Below are 17,773 nucleotides of genomic sequence, written 5' to 3'. Positions count from 1 at the left end.
ACTGTGGTCCATATGCGACTGGACTGGGACCCCTGTGGGAGTGGACTGTGATCCCTGTGGGCTGGACTGTGATCCCTGTGGGACTGGACTGTGATCCCTGTGGGATCGGACTGTAATCTCTGTGGGACTAGATTGTGTTCCCTGTGGGACTTGACTGTGGACCCCTGTGGGACTGGACTGTGATCCTTGTGGGATCGGACTGTAATCTCTGTGGGACTAGATTGTGTTCCCTGTGGGACTTGACTGTGACCCCTGTGGGACTGGACTGTGATCCCTGTGGGACTGGACTGTGACCCCTGTGGTACTGTACTTTCCCCCTGTGGGATTGGACTGTGATCCCTATGGGACTGCACTGTGATCCCTGTGGAACTGGACTGTGATCCCCGTGGGACAGGACTGTGATCCCTGTTTGACTGGACTGTGATCCCTGTGGGACTTGACTGGACTGTGACCCCTGTGGGACTTGACTGTAATCCCTGTGGGACAGGGCAGTGATCCCTGTGGGACAGGTCTGTGATCCCTGTGGGACTGGACTGCAGGCTGATAAATCCAAAGGGCCTGATGGACTGCATCCCAGAGTGCTTAAGGAGGTAACCTTGGAAATAGCGGAAGCATTGACAGTTATTTTCCAACATTCCCTAGACTCTGGATCAGTTCAGATCGAATGGAGGGTAGCCAATGTAACTCCACTTTTTAAAAAAGGAGGGAGAGAGAAAACTGGGAATTATCGACCGGTCAGCCTGACCTCAGTAGTGGGTAAAATGATCGATTCAATTATTAAGGATGTCATAGCAGCGCATTTGGAAAGAGGTGACATGATAGGTCCAAGTTTAGCATGGATTTGTGAAAGGCAAATCATGCTTGACAAAACTTCTGGAATTTTTTGAGGATGTTTCCAGTAGAGTGGACAAGGGAGAAGCAGTTGATGTGGTATATTCGGACTTTCAGAAGGCTTTCGACAAGGTCCCACAGAAGAGATTAATGTGCAACGTTAAAGCACATGGGATAGGGGTAATTGTGTTGACATGGATTGAGAACTGGTTGTCAGACAGGAAGCAAGGAGTAGGAGTAAATGGGTACTCTTCAGAATGGGAGGCAGTGACTAGTGGGGTTCCGCAAGGTTCTGTGCTGGGGCCCCAGCTGTTTACACTGTACATTCATGATTTAGACGAGGGGATTAAATTGAAGTATCTCCAAATTTGCGGATGACACTATGTTGGGAGGCAGTATGAGCTGCGAGGAGGATGCTATGAGGCTGCAGAGTGACTTGGATAGATTAGGTGAGTGGGCAAATGCATGGCAGATGATATATAATGTGGATAAATGTGAGGATATCCACATTGGTGGTAAAAACAGAAAGACAGACTATTATCTGAATGGTGACAGATTAGGAAAAGGGGAGGTGCAACGAGACCTGGGTGTCATGGTACATCAGTCATTGAAGGTTGGCATGCAGGTACAGCAGACGGTTAAGAATGCTAATGGCATGTTGGCTTTCATAGCGAGGGGATTTGAGTACAGGGGCAGGGATGTGTTACAACAGTTGTACAGGTACTTGGTAATGCCACACCTGGAGTATTTGTACAGTTTTGTTCTCCTAACTTGAGGAAGGACATTTTTGCTATTGAGATAGTGCTGCAGAGGTTCACCAGACTGATTCCCGGGATGGCAGGACTGACATATCAAAAAAGAGTTGAACAACTGGACTTGTATTCACTGGAGTTCAGAAGAATGAGAGGGGATCTCATAGAAACGTTTATTATTCTGATGGGTTTAGAAAGGTTAGATGCATGAATAATGTTCCCAATGTTGGGGAAGTCCAGAACCAGAGGTCACAGTCTAACGATAAGGGGTAATACATTTAGGACCAAGCTGAGGAGACACTTCTTCAGCCAGAGAGTGGTGAACCTGTGGAATTCTCTACCACAGAAAGTTGTTGATGCCAATTCACCAAATATATTCAAAAAGGAGTTCTATGAAGTCCTTGCTACGAGGGGGATCAAGGGGTATGGTGAGAAAACGGGAATGGGGTACTGAAGTTGCATGTTCAGCCATGAACTCATTGAATGGCGGTGCAGGCTAGAAGGGCCGAATGGCCTACTCCTGCACCTATTTTCTAAGTTCCTATGTTTCTATGTTCCTATTTATCTAAACTCCAGTGGATACAAGCCCAATTGATCCTCATATGTCAGTTCTGCAATCGCAGGAATCAATATGGTGAACTTTCGCTGTACTCCCTCAAAAGCAAAAACATCCTTGCTGAGATAGGAGACCAAAACCGAACACAATATTCCAGGTGTGTCCTCACCAAGGCCCTGTACAACTGCAGTAAGACCTTCCAGCTCCTATACTCAAATCCACTTGCTATGAAGACCAACATGCCATTTGCCTCTTCACCAACTGCTGTACCTGTATGCCAAACTTCAATGACTGATGTACCTTGACACCCAGGTTTCGTTGCACCTCCCCTTTTCCTAATCTGTCACGATTCAGATAATATTCCGTCTTCCTGTTCTTGCCACCGAAGTGGATAACCTCACATTTATCCACATTATACTGCATCTGCCATGCATTTGCCCACTCAATTAACCTGTCCAAGTCTCCCTGCAGTCTCTTCACATCATCCTGACAGATCACACCGCCACCCAGCTTAGTGCCATCTGCAAACTTGGAGATATTACATTCAATTCCTTCATCTCAATCATTGATTTACATTGTAAAAGGCTGGTGTCCCAGCACTGAACCCTGCGGCACCCCACTGGGCACTGCCTGCATTTCTGAAAAGGAGCCGTTTATTCTGACTCGCTCCTTCCTGTCTGCCAACCAGTTCTCTGTCCACGTCAATACATTACCCCCAATACAATGTGCTTTAATTATACACGCTAGTTTCTTGTGTGGGACCTAGTCAAAAGCCTTTTGAAAGTCCAAATGCACCACATCCACTGGTACTCCCTTTTCCACTCTACTAGTTACATCCTAAAAACATTCTAGAAGATTAGTCAAGCATGATTTCCCTTTCATAATTCCATGCTGACTAGGACCGATCCTGCCACTGTTTCCAAAATGGCTGCTATTTCATCATTAATAATTGATTCCAACATTTTCCCCACCACCGATGTTTGGCAAACCGATCTATAATTTCATGTTTTCTCTCTCCCTCCTATTTTAAAAAGTGGTGTTGCATTATCTACCTTCCAATTCATAGGAACTGATCCAGAGTCAATGGAATGTTGAAAAATGATCACTAATGCATCCACTATTTCGAGTGCCACTTCCTTTATTACTCTGGGATGCAGCCTATCAGGCCCTGGTGATTTATCGGCCTTCAATCCGATCAAATTTCCGAACACAATTTCCTGACTAATAAGGATTTCGTTCCCTTCCTCCTTTTCACTAGACACTCGAAACACTATTATTTCTGGAAAGTTATTTGCGTCTTCGTTAGTGGAGACAGCTCGAAAGTTTTTGTTCAATTGCTCTGTCATTTCTTTGTTCCCCATTATAACTTCATCTGATTCTGTCTGCAAAAGACCTACTTTGGTCGTCACTAATCTTTTTTTCTTTTCACGCATCTATAGAAACTTTTGCAGTCAGTTTTTATATTCCCAACAAGCTTCCTGTCATACACTATTGTAATACCCCTAATTAAACCCTTTGTCCTCTGATGAATTCTAAATTTTACCCAGTCCTCAGGTTTGCTGGTTATTCTCGGCAATTTATATTCCTCTTCCTTGGATTTAACACTGTTTCTAATTTCCCTTGTTAGCCACGGTTTTTCTACCTTCCCCTGTTTATTTTTACTCCAGACAGGGATGTACAATGGTTGAAGTTCATCCATGTAATCTATAAATGTCTGCCATTGCGTATCCACTGTCAACCCTTTAAGTATCATTTGCCAGTCTATCCTACCCAATCCACGTATCATACCATCGAAGTAACCTTTCCTTAAATTCAGACCCTAGTCTATGAATTAACATTTCACTCTCCATCTTAAAACGAATTCTACCATATTATGGTCACACTTCCGGGGGCCTCGCACAACAAGATTGCTGATTAGTCCTCTCTCATTACACAACACCCAGTCTAGGTAGGCCAGCTCTCTAGTTGATTCCTCGACATATTGGTCTCTAAAGCCATCACTAATACACTCCAGGAATTCCTCCTCCACTGCATTGCTACCAGTTTGGTTATCCCAATCTATCTGTAGATTAAAGCCGCCCATGATAACTGCCGTACCCTTATTGCAAACATCCCTAATTTCTTGTTTGATGCCATCTCCAACCTCGTTACTATTGTTTCGTTGTCTGGACACAACTCTCACTCGCGTTTTCTGTATTTTGGCATTCCATAGCTATAACTATCCGGATTCCACATCATTCAATTTAATGTCCTTTCTTACTATTGCGCTTATTTCCTCTTTAACAAGCAACGCCAATTCACCTCCTTTTCCTTTCTGTCTGTGCTTCCTGAATGTTGAATACCCTGGATGTTGTGTTCCCAGCCTTGGTCACCCTGGAGCCACGTCTCTGTGATCCCAATTATATTATAATCATAAAGAGCTACCCGCGCAGTTAATTCACCCACTTTATTCTGAATACTCCTCGCATTGAGGCACTGAGCCTTCCGACTTGTCGTTTTATCCCTCTGTTTCCATTTAGAATGTTTCTGTAATGTGGTATTTTTTATTTTTGCCTTGGGTTTCTCTGCCCTCCAATTTTGCTATTCTCCTTTCTATCTTTTGCTTCTGCCTCCATCTTACGTCACTCTGAATCCCTGCTTGGGTCCCCATTCCCCTGCCATATTAGTTTAATCCCTCCCCAACAGCACGAGCAAACACTCCCACCATGACATTGGTTCAGGTCCTGCACAGGAGCAGACCGTCCGGTTTGTACTGATCCCACCTCCCCCAGAACCGGTTCCAATGTCAAAGGAATTTGAATCGCTCCCTCTTGCACCACTCCTCAACCCACGGTGCCATGAACTTGGCTGCTGCTTCCTTCCCCTCGTGGTGCGATTGACACACCTTTGCTTGACCCTGGTCTGTATGTGGAATGGTTCTGTGGTGGATGCCGTGACCGGGAGCACGGCTTACATTTCATCCTATAGAAGGTGGAGCATGGTGACAAACCTTGAAGTGCAGCCGAATCTGAGGAGGACGCTCCATATACCCTCATGGTTGACAGCGTTGGAGGCTTTCGTGAGTTTAAAATAGGCCATGTTCAAGTATTGGTGCTATTCGCTGCATTTCTCTAGTATCTGCCACGTGGTGAAGATGATATCCATTGTGCCAATTAGTGGGCGGAACCCACATTGCGAAACTGGGAGGAGTTCTTCAGCCACAGGGAGAAGGTTGAGAAGAATACTTGCGATGAGTTTGCCTTTGGTTGAGAGCAGCGAGATTCCTCTGTCGTTACCGCAGTCAGACTCGTCACCTTTCTTCAAGATCATCGCAATTAATTCTACTCCGAGATCTCCTAACATGATCTCCTCCTTCCAGATAAGGTCATGAATACGTGCCATTAGTGCTCGCAGCCAAGCTTCACTAGTTCCAAGGGGATTCATTCTGCTCCATAGGCCTTGTTGTTTTTAGTTGTCGGAAGGCCTTTGCAAACTCGAGCCGAGCTGTGATTGTGCCAAGGAGGTGATGGGTTGCATGCTGTGGGATGAAGTCAAGGACACTCACGTCGAAGGCGGATTCTTTGTTGCGAAGATCCTCGAAGTGTTCTTTACAGCCAGCACCGGCAGCCTCACTGTCCTTGATGAGCAGTTCTCTGTTCTTGGCTTTCAGTGGAATAAGACATTGGGCCACCGGTTCTTCTCCACTGAAAAATCCACGCACTTCGTGATTGTCGACTAGATGCTAAATCTGCTGCGCTATTAATTATCTATTATTTGTAGTTTCTTTATTACATTCGCGTTCTCTATTAGTATGAGGTTCAATAATAGTTTGAGAGGCTGTATTAATTTGAAGGGCTGTATTAGTTTCACTTTCTCTAATAGTTTGAAGTGTATTATTTTAGGTGGCTCTATTTGTTTGAGGTTCTCATATTGGTTTGAGTTTCTTTCATAGTTTGAGGTTGTATATTAGCTTGAGTTTATATAAATGGTGGATATGTTATATTATTTGACGCTGCTTTATTTATTTGAGATTCTGCATTAATTTGAGGGTATTTATCAGTTTAGTGGGCTGTAGTATTTTGAGGTTCTCTAGTAGTTTGCGGTTATTTATACGTTTGAGGATCTTTATTGTTTTGGGGCTGTATTTGTTTCACGTTCTCTATTAGTTCTAAGGGCTGTATTAGTTTGATCGACTGTTTTAACGGAAATGCTGTGTGAGTTTCAATGGCTGTATGAATATAACTTTCTGTGTGTGGTAGAGTTGCTGTATTGGGTTTAGGTCCTCTATTAGCTTGAGGTTCTCTGTTAGTTTGACGTTCTCCATCTATTGTATTATTTTGAGGGTTTCTATTAGTTTAAGGGTTTGCAATAATTAGAGGTTTTCTATTAGATTGAGGTTCTCTATTATGTTGAGTTCTCCAAAAGCATCAGCGATTGGATTAGTTTGAGTTTCTCTATTATTTCGAGGAAATATATTAATTTGAGCTTCTGGAAAAGTTTATATTTTTTCTTATTTTAAGCAGCTGTATTTGTCCAAGGTCCGCTACAGGTAGTAGTACATCTATTAATATGAGGTTCTGTATTAATTTGAGGGTCTATATTAGTTTGAGGGACTGTATTAGCTTGAGGGACTGTATTAGATTGAGGGTCTGTATTAGTTTGAGGGGCTGTATTTGTTTGAGGGTCTGTATTAGTTTGAGGGGCTGTATTAATTTGATGGCCTGTATTAGATTGAGGGGCTGTATGAGTTTGAGGGACTGTATTAATTTGATGGACTGTATTAGATTGAGGGCTGCATTATTTTGAGGGACTGTATTAGTTTGATGGAGTATATTCGATTGAGGGTCTGTATTAGTTGGATAGACTGTATTAGTTTGAGGGAATGCATTAGTTTTTGGGACTGTATTATGTTGAGGGTCTGTATTAGTTTGTGGGGCTGTATTAGTTTGAGAGGCTGTATTTGTTTGAGGGACTGTATTAGTTTGAGACTCTGTATTAGTTTGAGATTCACGATGAGTTTGATGTTCTCTAATAGTTTGACGGTCTGTATTAGTTTGAGGGGTTGTATTAGTTTGAGGGGCTATATAAGTTTGAGGGGCTGTATTAGTTTGAGGGTCTGTATTTGTTTGATGGACTGTATTAGTTTGAGGGATTGCATTAGTTTGAGGGATTGTATTAGGCTGAGGGGCTGTATTAGTTTGAGGGTCCGTATTAGGCTGTGGGGCTGTATTAGTTTGAGAGGCTGTATTAGTTTGAGATTCACGATGAGTTTGAGGTTCTCTATTAACATGACGGACTGTATTAGTTTGAGGGACTGTATTAGTTTGAGTTTCTCGATGAGTTTGAGGTTCTCTATTAGTTTGACGGACTGTATTAGTTTGAGGGGTTGTATTAGTTTGAGGGATTGTATTAGTTTGAGGGGCTGTATTAGTTTGAGGGACTATATTAGTTTGTGCGGCTGTATTAGTTTGAGAGACTGTCTTTGTTTGTGGGTCTATATTAGTTTGAGAGAGTGTATTAGTTTGAGGGTCAGTATTAGTTTGAGTGGCTGTATAAGTTTGATTTTCTCTCTTAGCTTGAATGTTTGGATTATTTGATCCTCTCTATTAGTTTGAGTGTCTCTATTAGTTTGAGTGGATTATTTTGAGCCTCCCTATTAGTTTGAGTTGATCAGTTTCAGATTCACTCCTAATTTGTATTTAAATATTAGTGTGAGTTTCATTAATAGTTTCAGTGTCTCTGTTTTTTTGAGGGTCTGTATTAGTTTCAGATTCATTATTATTTTGAGTGTCCATGTTATGTTGAGGTTATCTATAGATTTATTAAAATTGAGTTTGATATTCTTTACTAGTTTGAGGTTCTCTATTACTTTGAGGGTCTCTTTTAGTTTGAGGTTATATTTTAGTTTGAGGGGTTGTATTACTTTTAGTTTTAGTTTGAGGTACTTTGTAATATTAAAGGATTGTTTTAGTTTGAGGTTCTCTTGGTTTGTGGGGATGTACTAGTTTGAAGTTCTCTATTAGTTTGATGTGCTGTATTATTTTCAGTGCCTGCATGAAGAGAAATGCTATATTAGTTCGCATTGTTTTTGCTGTATGAGTTTGTGGTGCTGTATTATTTTTAGGTAATCTACGAGCATAAGGCACCGCATGTGTATGAGGTGCTGTATGGGTATGAGAGGCTTAATGAATATGAAGGCCGATATTAGTTTGAGAAATATCATAGAAATTCATCACTTTAACTGTTTAACTGTATTTCCAGAGTTAAGGAGATCAGTCATTTCATGGACCGCACGAAAGCAGTCTTGAGAAGGACTTTCTATCATTTGTAATTTCTGTACTGAATGCCTGCATTGAAAGGTGCAGCCACGACCCCCTTTGTAGTACAGCAGCCCTGAGAGGGAAACTCGAACATTGTGAATGTAATTACTGAATAGCTACAGTTAAAGAAGGCAGCCACATCATAGCGTGCAGTAGAGTAGCCCTGAGAGGGAAACTCGAACATTGGAATTGTAATTACTGAATAGCTACAGTTAAAGAAGGCAGCCGCATCATACATTGCAATAGAGTAGCACTGAGAGGGAAAGTCGAACATTGTAAATGTAATTACTGAATAGCTGCAGTTAAAGAAGGCAGCCACATGACAGATTGCAGTAGAGCAGCCCTGAAAGGGAAACTCGAACATTTGGGAATTTAATTTCTGAATGAACACAGCAGTACAAAAGATATTACCAAAAACTATATGCGATCTCCAGTTTGGCCTGATGGTTTTTGAAACAACAACCCAATTGCTGGAAGAATACATCTGGAAACGTTCATTTGTTAATTAATGTGAGCAGAATTGTCCAGTCTTTGCAGTTTCAAATTTGAATCACAACAGGGACATAAATTGGCTGTCGTAATCTGTTTGTTCAAGTTTTAACAATAACTATTTTGAGCGATGTTGCAACCTCAATGTCCCCGTGGAGAGCCCGCAGGGTATAACTTAAAGGCGCTGGAATTGTACCGCCTCAGAGCATAATTCATTAAGATTGCCTGCAGTGCAAAGTGGCACATCGTTTTAAGCAGAAAATGCTTCCAATTCAACATGCCCAGCGAATATGCTACATGATCATTGCCGTCATTGGTGTTCCTGGTAAGTGACTAACTGCCGAACAGAAAGCAGAGAGTCGGGATAAATGGATCCTTCTCAGGTCTGAAATCGGTGGTTAGTGGTGTGCCACAGGGATCGGTGCTGGGACCACAACTGTTTACAATATACATAGATGACCTGGAAGATGGGACAGAGTGTAGTGTAACAAAATTTGCAGATGACACAAAGATTAGTGGGCAAGCGGGTTGTATAGAGGACACAGAGAGGTTGCAAAGAGATTTAGATAGGGTAAGCGAATCGGCTAAGGTTTGGCAGATCGAATACAATGTCGGAAAATGTGAGGTCATCCAACTAGGAAAAAAAACAGTAAACGGGAATATTATTTGAATGGGGTGAAATTACATCATGCTGCGGTGCAGAAGGACCTGGGGGTCCTTGTGCATCAATCCCAAAAAGTTAGTTTGCAGGTGCAGCAGGTAATCAGGAAGGCGAATTGAATGTTGGCCTTCATTGCAAGAGGGATGGAGTAAAAAAGCAGGGAGGTCCTGCTGCAACTGTGCAGGGTATTGGTGAGGCCGCATCTGGAGTACTGCGTGAAGTTTTGGTCAGCTTTCTTAAGGAAGGATATACTAGCTTTGAAGAGGGTACAGAGACGATTCACTAGGCTGATTCCGGAGATGAGGGGGTTACCTTATGATGATAGATTGAGTAGACTGCGTCTTTACTCGTTTGAGTTCAGAAGGATGAATGGTGATCTTATAGAAACATTTAAAATAATGAAAGGGATAGACAAGATAGAGGCAGAGAGGTTGTTTCCACTGGTCGGGGAGACGAGAACTAGGGGGCACAGCCTCAAAATACGGGGGAGCCAATTTAAAACCGAGTTGAGAGGGAATTTCATCTCCCAGAGAGTTGTGAATCTGTGGAAATCTCTGCCCAGGGAAGCAGTTGAGGCTAGCTCATTGAATGAATTGAAATCACAGATAGATAGATTTTTAACCAATAAGGTAATTAAGGGTTATGGGGAGCTGAATCCACGGCCAGATCAGCAATGGTCTTTTTGAATGGCGGAGCAGACTCGAGGTGCTCGACGGCCTACTCCTGTTCCTAATTCTTATGTTCTTATGTTCTTATGTAACCATTGAAGTTGTGCAAATCTGTTTTTGAGCTGGTCTCTGGTTTTGCTCTGTGACTGATAATTTTACATCCTTGACTATTGGTCACGGGTATAGAAACCTGAACGGTGATATCATTCCGTTCAGTCAAATTTCCTGAATAACCACTGCGGTTTGATTCCATTGCAAAATCTGAACATAAACTTGTGTTTGAAACGAACCGGCTGCTTGAATTATTCAGCTATTGTCTTTTGTGGAATATTGTGTACTTTTGAATTAGTCCTTGTTCCGCGCAACTATCTGAGAGAAGGTATGTGTAGCGGTGTCTGCACTGTAGGATATACTGAGTGTCTGCCTCACGTGGAACATCATACTCCCAGTGATCATGTATTACTGGGAGTGTGTGTCACTGTAGGATAGACTGAGTGAATGCCACGAACCGGTCCCCTTTGACCATGTATTTTAGGAAGTGTGTCTCACTGTAGGATGTAATGAGTGTGGTTCATTCACAGGTGTGGAACACCGAGCCACAGTGACCATGTATTACTGGGAGTGTGTGTCACTGTAGGATGTACTCAGTGTGCGTCACTAACCGGTGTGGAACACCGTACCCAAGTGACCATGTATTACTGGGAGTGTCTGTCACTGTAGGATGCACTGAGTGTGTTTCACTAACCGGTGTGGAACAGCGTACCACAGTGACCATGTATTACTGGGAATGTGTGACACTGTAGGATGTACTCAGTGTGGGTCACTAACCGGTGTGGAACACCGTACCCCAGTGACCATCTATTACTGGGAGTGTCTGTCACTGTAGGATGTGCTGCGTGTGTTTCACTAACCGATGTGAAACACCATTATCCCAGTGACCATGTATTACTGGGAGTGCCTGTCACTGTAGGGTATACGGAGTGTGCGTCACTAACCGGTGTGGATCACCATACCCTAGTGACCATGTATTACTGGGAGTGAGTGTCACTGTAGGGTATACGGAGTGTGCATCACTAACCGATGTAGATCACCGTACCCCAGTGACTATGTATTACTGGGATTGTGTTTCACTGTACGATATACTGAGTGAGGTCACGAACCGGTGTGGATCACCATTATCCCAGTGACCATGCATTGTTGGGAGTGTGTGTCACTGTAGGATATACTGAGTATGGGTCACTAACCGGTGTGGAACAACATTACCCCATTGACCATGTATTACTGGGAGTGCCTGTCACTGTAAATTGTACTGAGTGTGGGTCACCAACCGATGTGGATCACCATTATCCCAGTGATCATGTATTACTGGGATAGTCTTTCATTGCTGGATATACTGAGTGTGGGTCGCTTACCGGTGCAGAACAACGTACTCCAGTGACCATATATTACTGGGGGAGTCTGTCACTGTAGGATATACTGAGTGTGGTCACTAACCGGTGTAAACAGCGTACTCCAATGACCATGTGTTACTGGGAGTGTCTGTCACTTTATGATGTACTCAGTTTCGGTCACTAACCGGTGTGGAACAACATACCCCAGTGACCATGTATTACTGGGAGTGTGTGTCACTGTAGGATATACTGAGTGTGGGTCACCAACCAGTGTGGAACACCGTACCCCAATCACTATGTATTACTGGGAGTGTGTGTCACTGTAGGATGCACTGATTGTGGGTCACGAACCGGTGTGGTACACCGTACCCCAGTGACCATGTATTACTGGGAGTGTGTGTCACTGTAGGATATACTAAGTGTGGGACACCAACCAGTGTGGAAACCGTACGCCAATCACCATGTATTACTGGGAGTGTGTGTCACTGTAGGGTGCACTGAGTGTGAGTCACTAACCGGTGTGGAACACCATTACCCAATTGACCATATATTACTGGGAGTGTCTGTCACTGTAGGATATAGTGAGTGTGGGTCACCAACCGGTGTGGAACACTGTACACCAGTGACCATGTATTATTGGGAGTGTCTGTCACTGTAACATGTTCTCATTATCGGTCACTAACCGCTGTGGAACAACGTACCCCAGTGACCATGTAATGCAGGAAGTGTATCTCTCTTAGGATGTCATGAGTGTGGGTCACTAACCGGTGTGGAACACCGTACCCTAGTGATCAGATTTTATAGGAAGTGTGTCTCACTCTAGGATGAACTCAGTGTGAGACACGAACCGGTGTGGAACGCCGTACCCTCGTGATTATATATTATAGGAAGTGTGTCTCACTGTAGGATATGCTGAGTGTCGGTCACTAACCGGTGTGGAACACTGTACCCTAGTGACCATGTATTACAGGAAGTGTGTCTCACTGTAGGATTTACTACGTGTGGGTCACTATTTCTTCTACTTCCGCTTCTGAAGCGTACCCTGGGAATCGAGGGTGACTCGATTCCACACGAAAAATTTGTTCCTCGTGGGTTAAAGGATCCAATGCATGACGTACATTCTCTGTCACAGGTCGGGCAAACGCTGGTTGAAGGAACAGGAGTGTGGACTGCCTGGGTTGCTGTTTGCTCCTTCCGCTTCAGTTTGCTCTGGGGGACAATACTGGAGGTGCTCTGCGCCGTGCGGATGCTTTTCCTCAATTTGCGCTGGCTTGGGCCAGGGATTGCCAGGTGTAGGCGGGGGTGATGCATTTTTTCAAGTACGTTTTGAGTGTGTCATGGTGCGTTTCCTCTGCCCACCTGTGGCTCGCTTGCAATAAAAATCACCGAGCGGAGCGTTTGCTTTTTGAATCTCATGTCAGGCATGCAGACGATGTGGCCACCCCAAAGAGCTGATCGACTGTGGTCAATGCTTCGATGCTGGGGATGTTGGCCTGACCGAGAATACTGACGTTGGTGCGCCACACCGGCCAATTAATTTGCAGGAAATTGCGGAGAAAGCGTTGGTACTTCTCCAGTGTTTTGAGGTGCCTGCTGAAATATTCCATGTCTCTGCAGCATATCGGAGGTCGGGTATCTCTACTGCCATGCAGACCATGAGCTTGGTGCGGGGTTTTGATGTCCTGGTCTTCAAACATTTCCTTCCTCGGGCGTCCGAAGTCTGCACTGACACACTGAAGGCAGTGTTGGACTTTGCCATCAAAGTTTGCCTTTGTTGACTGTAGGCTCCGGAGGTTTGGAAAATGGTCCACATTGTACAGTGTATTGCCCAGTAAACCCGAGCTGCCCTGGAACTCGCAACGGATGGCGAGTTTCCCTGCGCCTATCGCCGCTGATACATTCTGAGTGCCCCATTTACAATTTAATTCACTCGCCATTCACACTGGAAGTCCTCTCGCCCTCACCGGCTTTGTGCTGGGAATGAAAACCCTTGCACGTTGCTGATCCTGCTCCTGACCCCAGTGAATTGCCCCTGCTGAAAGTACAAGTGCTGTACATCTGGTCTGAACAATGTTCTATCTCCACACTCCAATGGAGCTGGTATGGGAGCTCGGATGGTCCCTAGCTATGCTGCCTTTTCTTATGTTACAGGGAACCTTCGTTGTTCCAATTCTGCTCCCGTCCCCTCCTTCACATATTGTTCAGCTACATTGATGACTGTGTTTGCGCAATTTCCTTTTCTAGCCATCAACTGGAAAATGTCCTAACTCGCACAAAGTCATGATCACCCATCACCTCACCCCTATGCTTTCTCAGCTACATTGGCTCCCGGTTAAGGAACGCCACGATTTTGAAAATTATCATCCGTGTTTACAGATCTCTCCATGGCCTTGCACCTCCCTACCTCGGTAAATTTATTCAGCCTCACAACCCCTCAAGATATCTCCGCTCTTCAGATTCTGCCCTCTCGAATATCCCTCATTATACTGCTCAACTATCGGTGGCATTACCTTCAGCTGTTTGGACTCTAAACTCTGGAAGCCCCTCCCTAAACCTCTCCGTTTCTCTAACCATCTTTCCATTTTAAAGAAGCTCCTTAAAATCACCGTCTTTTACCAAGCTTTTGGTCATATGCCTTCATTTTTTCCTTTTTTGTATCGGTGTCCTATGTATCTGTGTTGTCCTGTTAACATTGCTTTGAAGAGCCCTGGGATCTTTAACTACGTTAAAGGCGCGATATAAATAAAGGTTTTTAGTATTATTAATAATAATAATTATTAATATTAATATTATTAATAATAGTGAGAAAAATAATTAAGTATTCAACCTTGCTTCTACTTTACGCCCCTCTCTCTCCTTCACATGCCCCCTCTGACACTACGCTTCCCTTCCTGGACATCTCTAAGTCCATTTCCAAGAGTAGGATCTCGACAAATATCTACCATAATCCGGCCGACTCCTACAGCTACCTTGATTATATGACCTCTCACCCCGCTTGCTGGAAGGACTCCATTACATTCTCCCAGTGTCGCTGCCTGCGTTGTATCTGTTCCGATAATGCCACCTCCCACACCAGTGCTTACAACATGTCTTCATTTTTCGGAGCTGAGGATACCCGTCCTCTGTGGTCGACAGTGTTCTCGACCGTGACAATCCAATTTCCCGCATTTATCCTCAGCCGAGGATTCCCCACCACTGTGCTGGAAAAGGCTCATCGCAGTGTCAATCCAATTTGCTGCATTAATTCCATCGCCTCTGATCCTCCCTGCTAGAACCATGATAGGGTCCCCATGTCCTCACATTGGACTCAACTAATCTCCACTTTCAAAAGTTCATCCTCCACCATTTCTGCCCCTTCCTTCTTATTCCCACGACCAAACACATCCCCTTTCAACATTCCCAATTGATCGTTCCCTCCATGACAACCTGGACCACACCTGAATCGCCTCCAACAGTTCTCCCCTTCCACCGGACCTTCCTATGAAAAAGTAGGAGAAAGAAGACCTGCCCTTTCACCTGCATTCGTTCCATCGTCCAGGGCCTTCAATGTGTAAGAGTGATTGACTTATATTTCTTCCAATGTAGTATAATGTATTCGCTGTTCACGATGCAGTCTCCTGTAGATTGTGGAGGATTAAACAAAGAATGTGTGATTACATTCCTGAACTTCTCCATTCTGTCCGCAAATGTGTCTCTCTACCTCCCTGTGTCTAACATTCCCCGGTCACTTTCCCCTTCAATTCTACATCCCACTGCCAGTCTGACATCTCTATCTTCAACATTATAAAATGTTTCCCTTTCTAACTTAATGGGGAACAGCACCACATGTTTCGATTATCCATTTATTAAAAGCCGAACATAAAACTGAGTTTAAACTTTTCAGATCAATACTATCGCTCCCGTTTCCTCAGACAGCATGTGCTGGTAATGAAGGATGTCTTCAGTAGAGCCATTGGGAGTGGAGGAGGTGTGTGCAGGTGCTTGGGACCACCTCTCGGTGTACGGCAGGCGGGCTGGTCAGCACCCCTTGGACCTACTGACCTTTCTCTGCAACATTCCTGGGCCATGAGAGCCTTCTGATCTTTGCCAGATTTACCTTGCTCCCCAACGTCCCACCGCCCCACTATGTAATCCTGCTCTATCCACTTACGTCTCCTCTGGACTCATTTCATGTTCCTTTAGTTGTCCCATTTGTGTTACACCATCATCCCTTTTGTCGTTGAATCACTCCTGCCCACCGTCCCATCAAAGACATTCACCTTTGTTCTTTCCTCCTCCTACAACAACTTTATCTGCCTCTAACATTTCCTTAAAACTGTTCATCTCTCGCGGATTCCAGTATTGAAGAAAGATTATCACCTGAAACGTTTACTCTGTTTCTCTCTCCACAGATGCTGCCTGACATACTGAGTGTTTTTAGCTTACTCTGTATTTTATCAGATTTACAACCGTTTGTATGGGGGTAGTCTAAGCAGGAGGAGAGAGAGAGAGAGCGCGTGGGGCCTTGGGGAAGGCACACCTGGATCTCCTGGCCCACAACCAGGGCCGTGAAGGCACTTCCATTGTCCCCGAAGCTGTCCTCGGCTCACTTTAAATGCCCGGTATCCCGAGGCCTGGGAAACACAGCCAACCAGTTAAATCGTAAAATAAGTTAAACCGTAAAATATTTTAAACAAGAAGCTGCCATCCCCATTAATACATTTAAATGCCCACCCGCCTGCTGGGATGGCTCGGTTTCCCTCCCACTGCCCCGTCTCTGCTAAACGTGGAAGCAGCGGGTTGGAGGTAGGTTGGGTTGGGATGATATACTGCACATGTGAACCCCTGACCCGACGTCAAGCCGGCCGTTTTTGTGTTAAATCACAGGCCTTACTGTCTGGGCTCAGTCATCGACAATGTGTGACCAATAATTGACCGTCTCTTTTCCCTTCTGTTTATTACAGTGAATTTAGTGGCGATTGTGGTCCTGTCCCGGGGAAAGTGCGGGCTCTCCAACTGCACCACTCGCTACCTGGTGGCCATGGCAGCAGCGGATCTACTGGTGGTCATCACTGGGGTAATACTGTGGCGCATCAATTGGTATTATTTCCCGGGATCTTTCCTGGAGATCACCCCTGTGTGTTGTGTTACATATCTCCTGTCCCGTGTAGCCACAGACTGCTCTGTCTGCTTCACCGTCACTTTCACCTTTGATCGATTTGTGGCTATTTGTTGCCAGAAGCTGAAAAACAAATATTGCACCGGGAGAACTGCGGCTGTGGTTCTGGCAACAAGCTGCATTCTGCTCTGTTCAAAAAACGTTCCTTACTACTTTACACTTGGACCTGGGGAGATAATCGATAATGTTCCGTGGGACTGTATCCCAATCCCAGCCTATTATACTGAGCCCGGATGGCTGGGATTTGACGTGTTTGGTATGGTTTTAATCCCACTACTTCCATTCGCTGTAATTTTGTTGCTCAATGCTCTGACAGTCAGGCACATTTTAGTGACCAGTCGAGTCCGGAAGGGACTGAGGAGTGAGAGAATGGGGGAGAATGGCTGTGACCCAGAGATGGAGAGCAGGAGGAAGTCTGTCATTTTACTCTTCACCATATCCGGCAGCTTCAGACTGCTGTGGCTGGTGTATGTTATAGATTTCTTATATTATAGCATTAAAGGAACATATCCCGGTGATTACAATGTAGCTTTATACACCTTTCAACAAGTCGGATATATACTGCAGAATTTAAGTTGCTGCACAAACACATTTATTTACGGGGTGACCCAGTCCAAGTTCAGAGAGCAGTTGAAGAGCGCGATGAAATATCCGGTTACCTCAATTATACAATTAATTAATGGTCAGAACAACTGAGCAAAGCCCAGACGCGGCTCGCAGTGTTTCCAGTACAGTAAAAGCCCCAGATTTCCATCCACTGAATTACACCAGGAATGACTGGTGATCTGATAATACACCCAGCGACGGGGCAAGCACAGTGTTTCGGACACAGCACCATTCCTGATTGATATTTCCCACATGGTCTTTTGGGAAGCACCACCAGATTGTTGCATTCAGTTTGAGCTCTTCTGTAAAGGGTCAGTACAGCTATTTAGTGCGGCTATACATTGCATCTTCCTGAGTGAGAG

The 17,773-nt window shown here is 44.4% G+C and overlaps 1 protein-coding gene across 1 annotated transcript; it reads left to right on the top strand.

The window, feature by feature from the left end:
* Positions 1-9,188: 9,188 nt before the first annotated feature.
* LOC139255791 (probable G-protein coupled receptor 139) lies at positions 9,189-17,501 on the top strand. The gene is made up of 2 exons (XM_070873998.1): positions 9,189-9,252; positions 16,591-17,501. Exons 1-2 carry the CDS (start codon positions 9,189-9,191, stop codon positions 17,499-17,501), a joined length of 975 nt encoding a protein of 324 aa, XP_070730099.1.
* Positions 17,502-17,773: the final 272 nt, after the last annotated feature.

Source organism: Pristiophorus japonicus, unplaced genomic scaffold, assembly GCF_044704955.1.
Source record: "Pristiophorus japonicus isolate sPriJap1 unplaced genomic scaffold, sPriJap1.hap1 HAP1_SCAFFOLD_634, whole genome shotgun sequence".
Taxonomy (NCBI): domain Eukaryota; kingdom Metazoa; phylum Chordata; class Chondrichthyes; family Pristiophoridae; genus Pristiophorus; species Pristiophorus japonicus.
The sequence above is the reverse complement of the archived record's forward strand: the minus strand, read 5'-3'. Positions and strand labels throughout refer to the sequence as shown.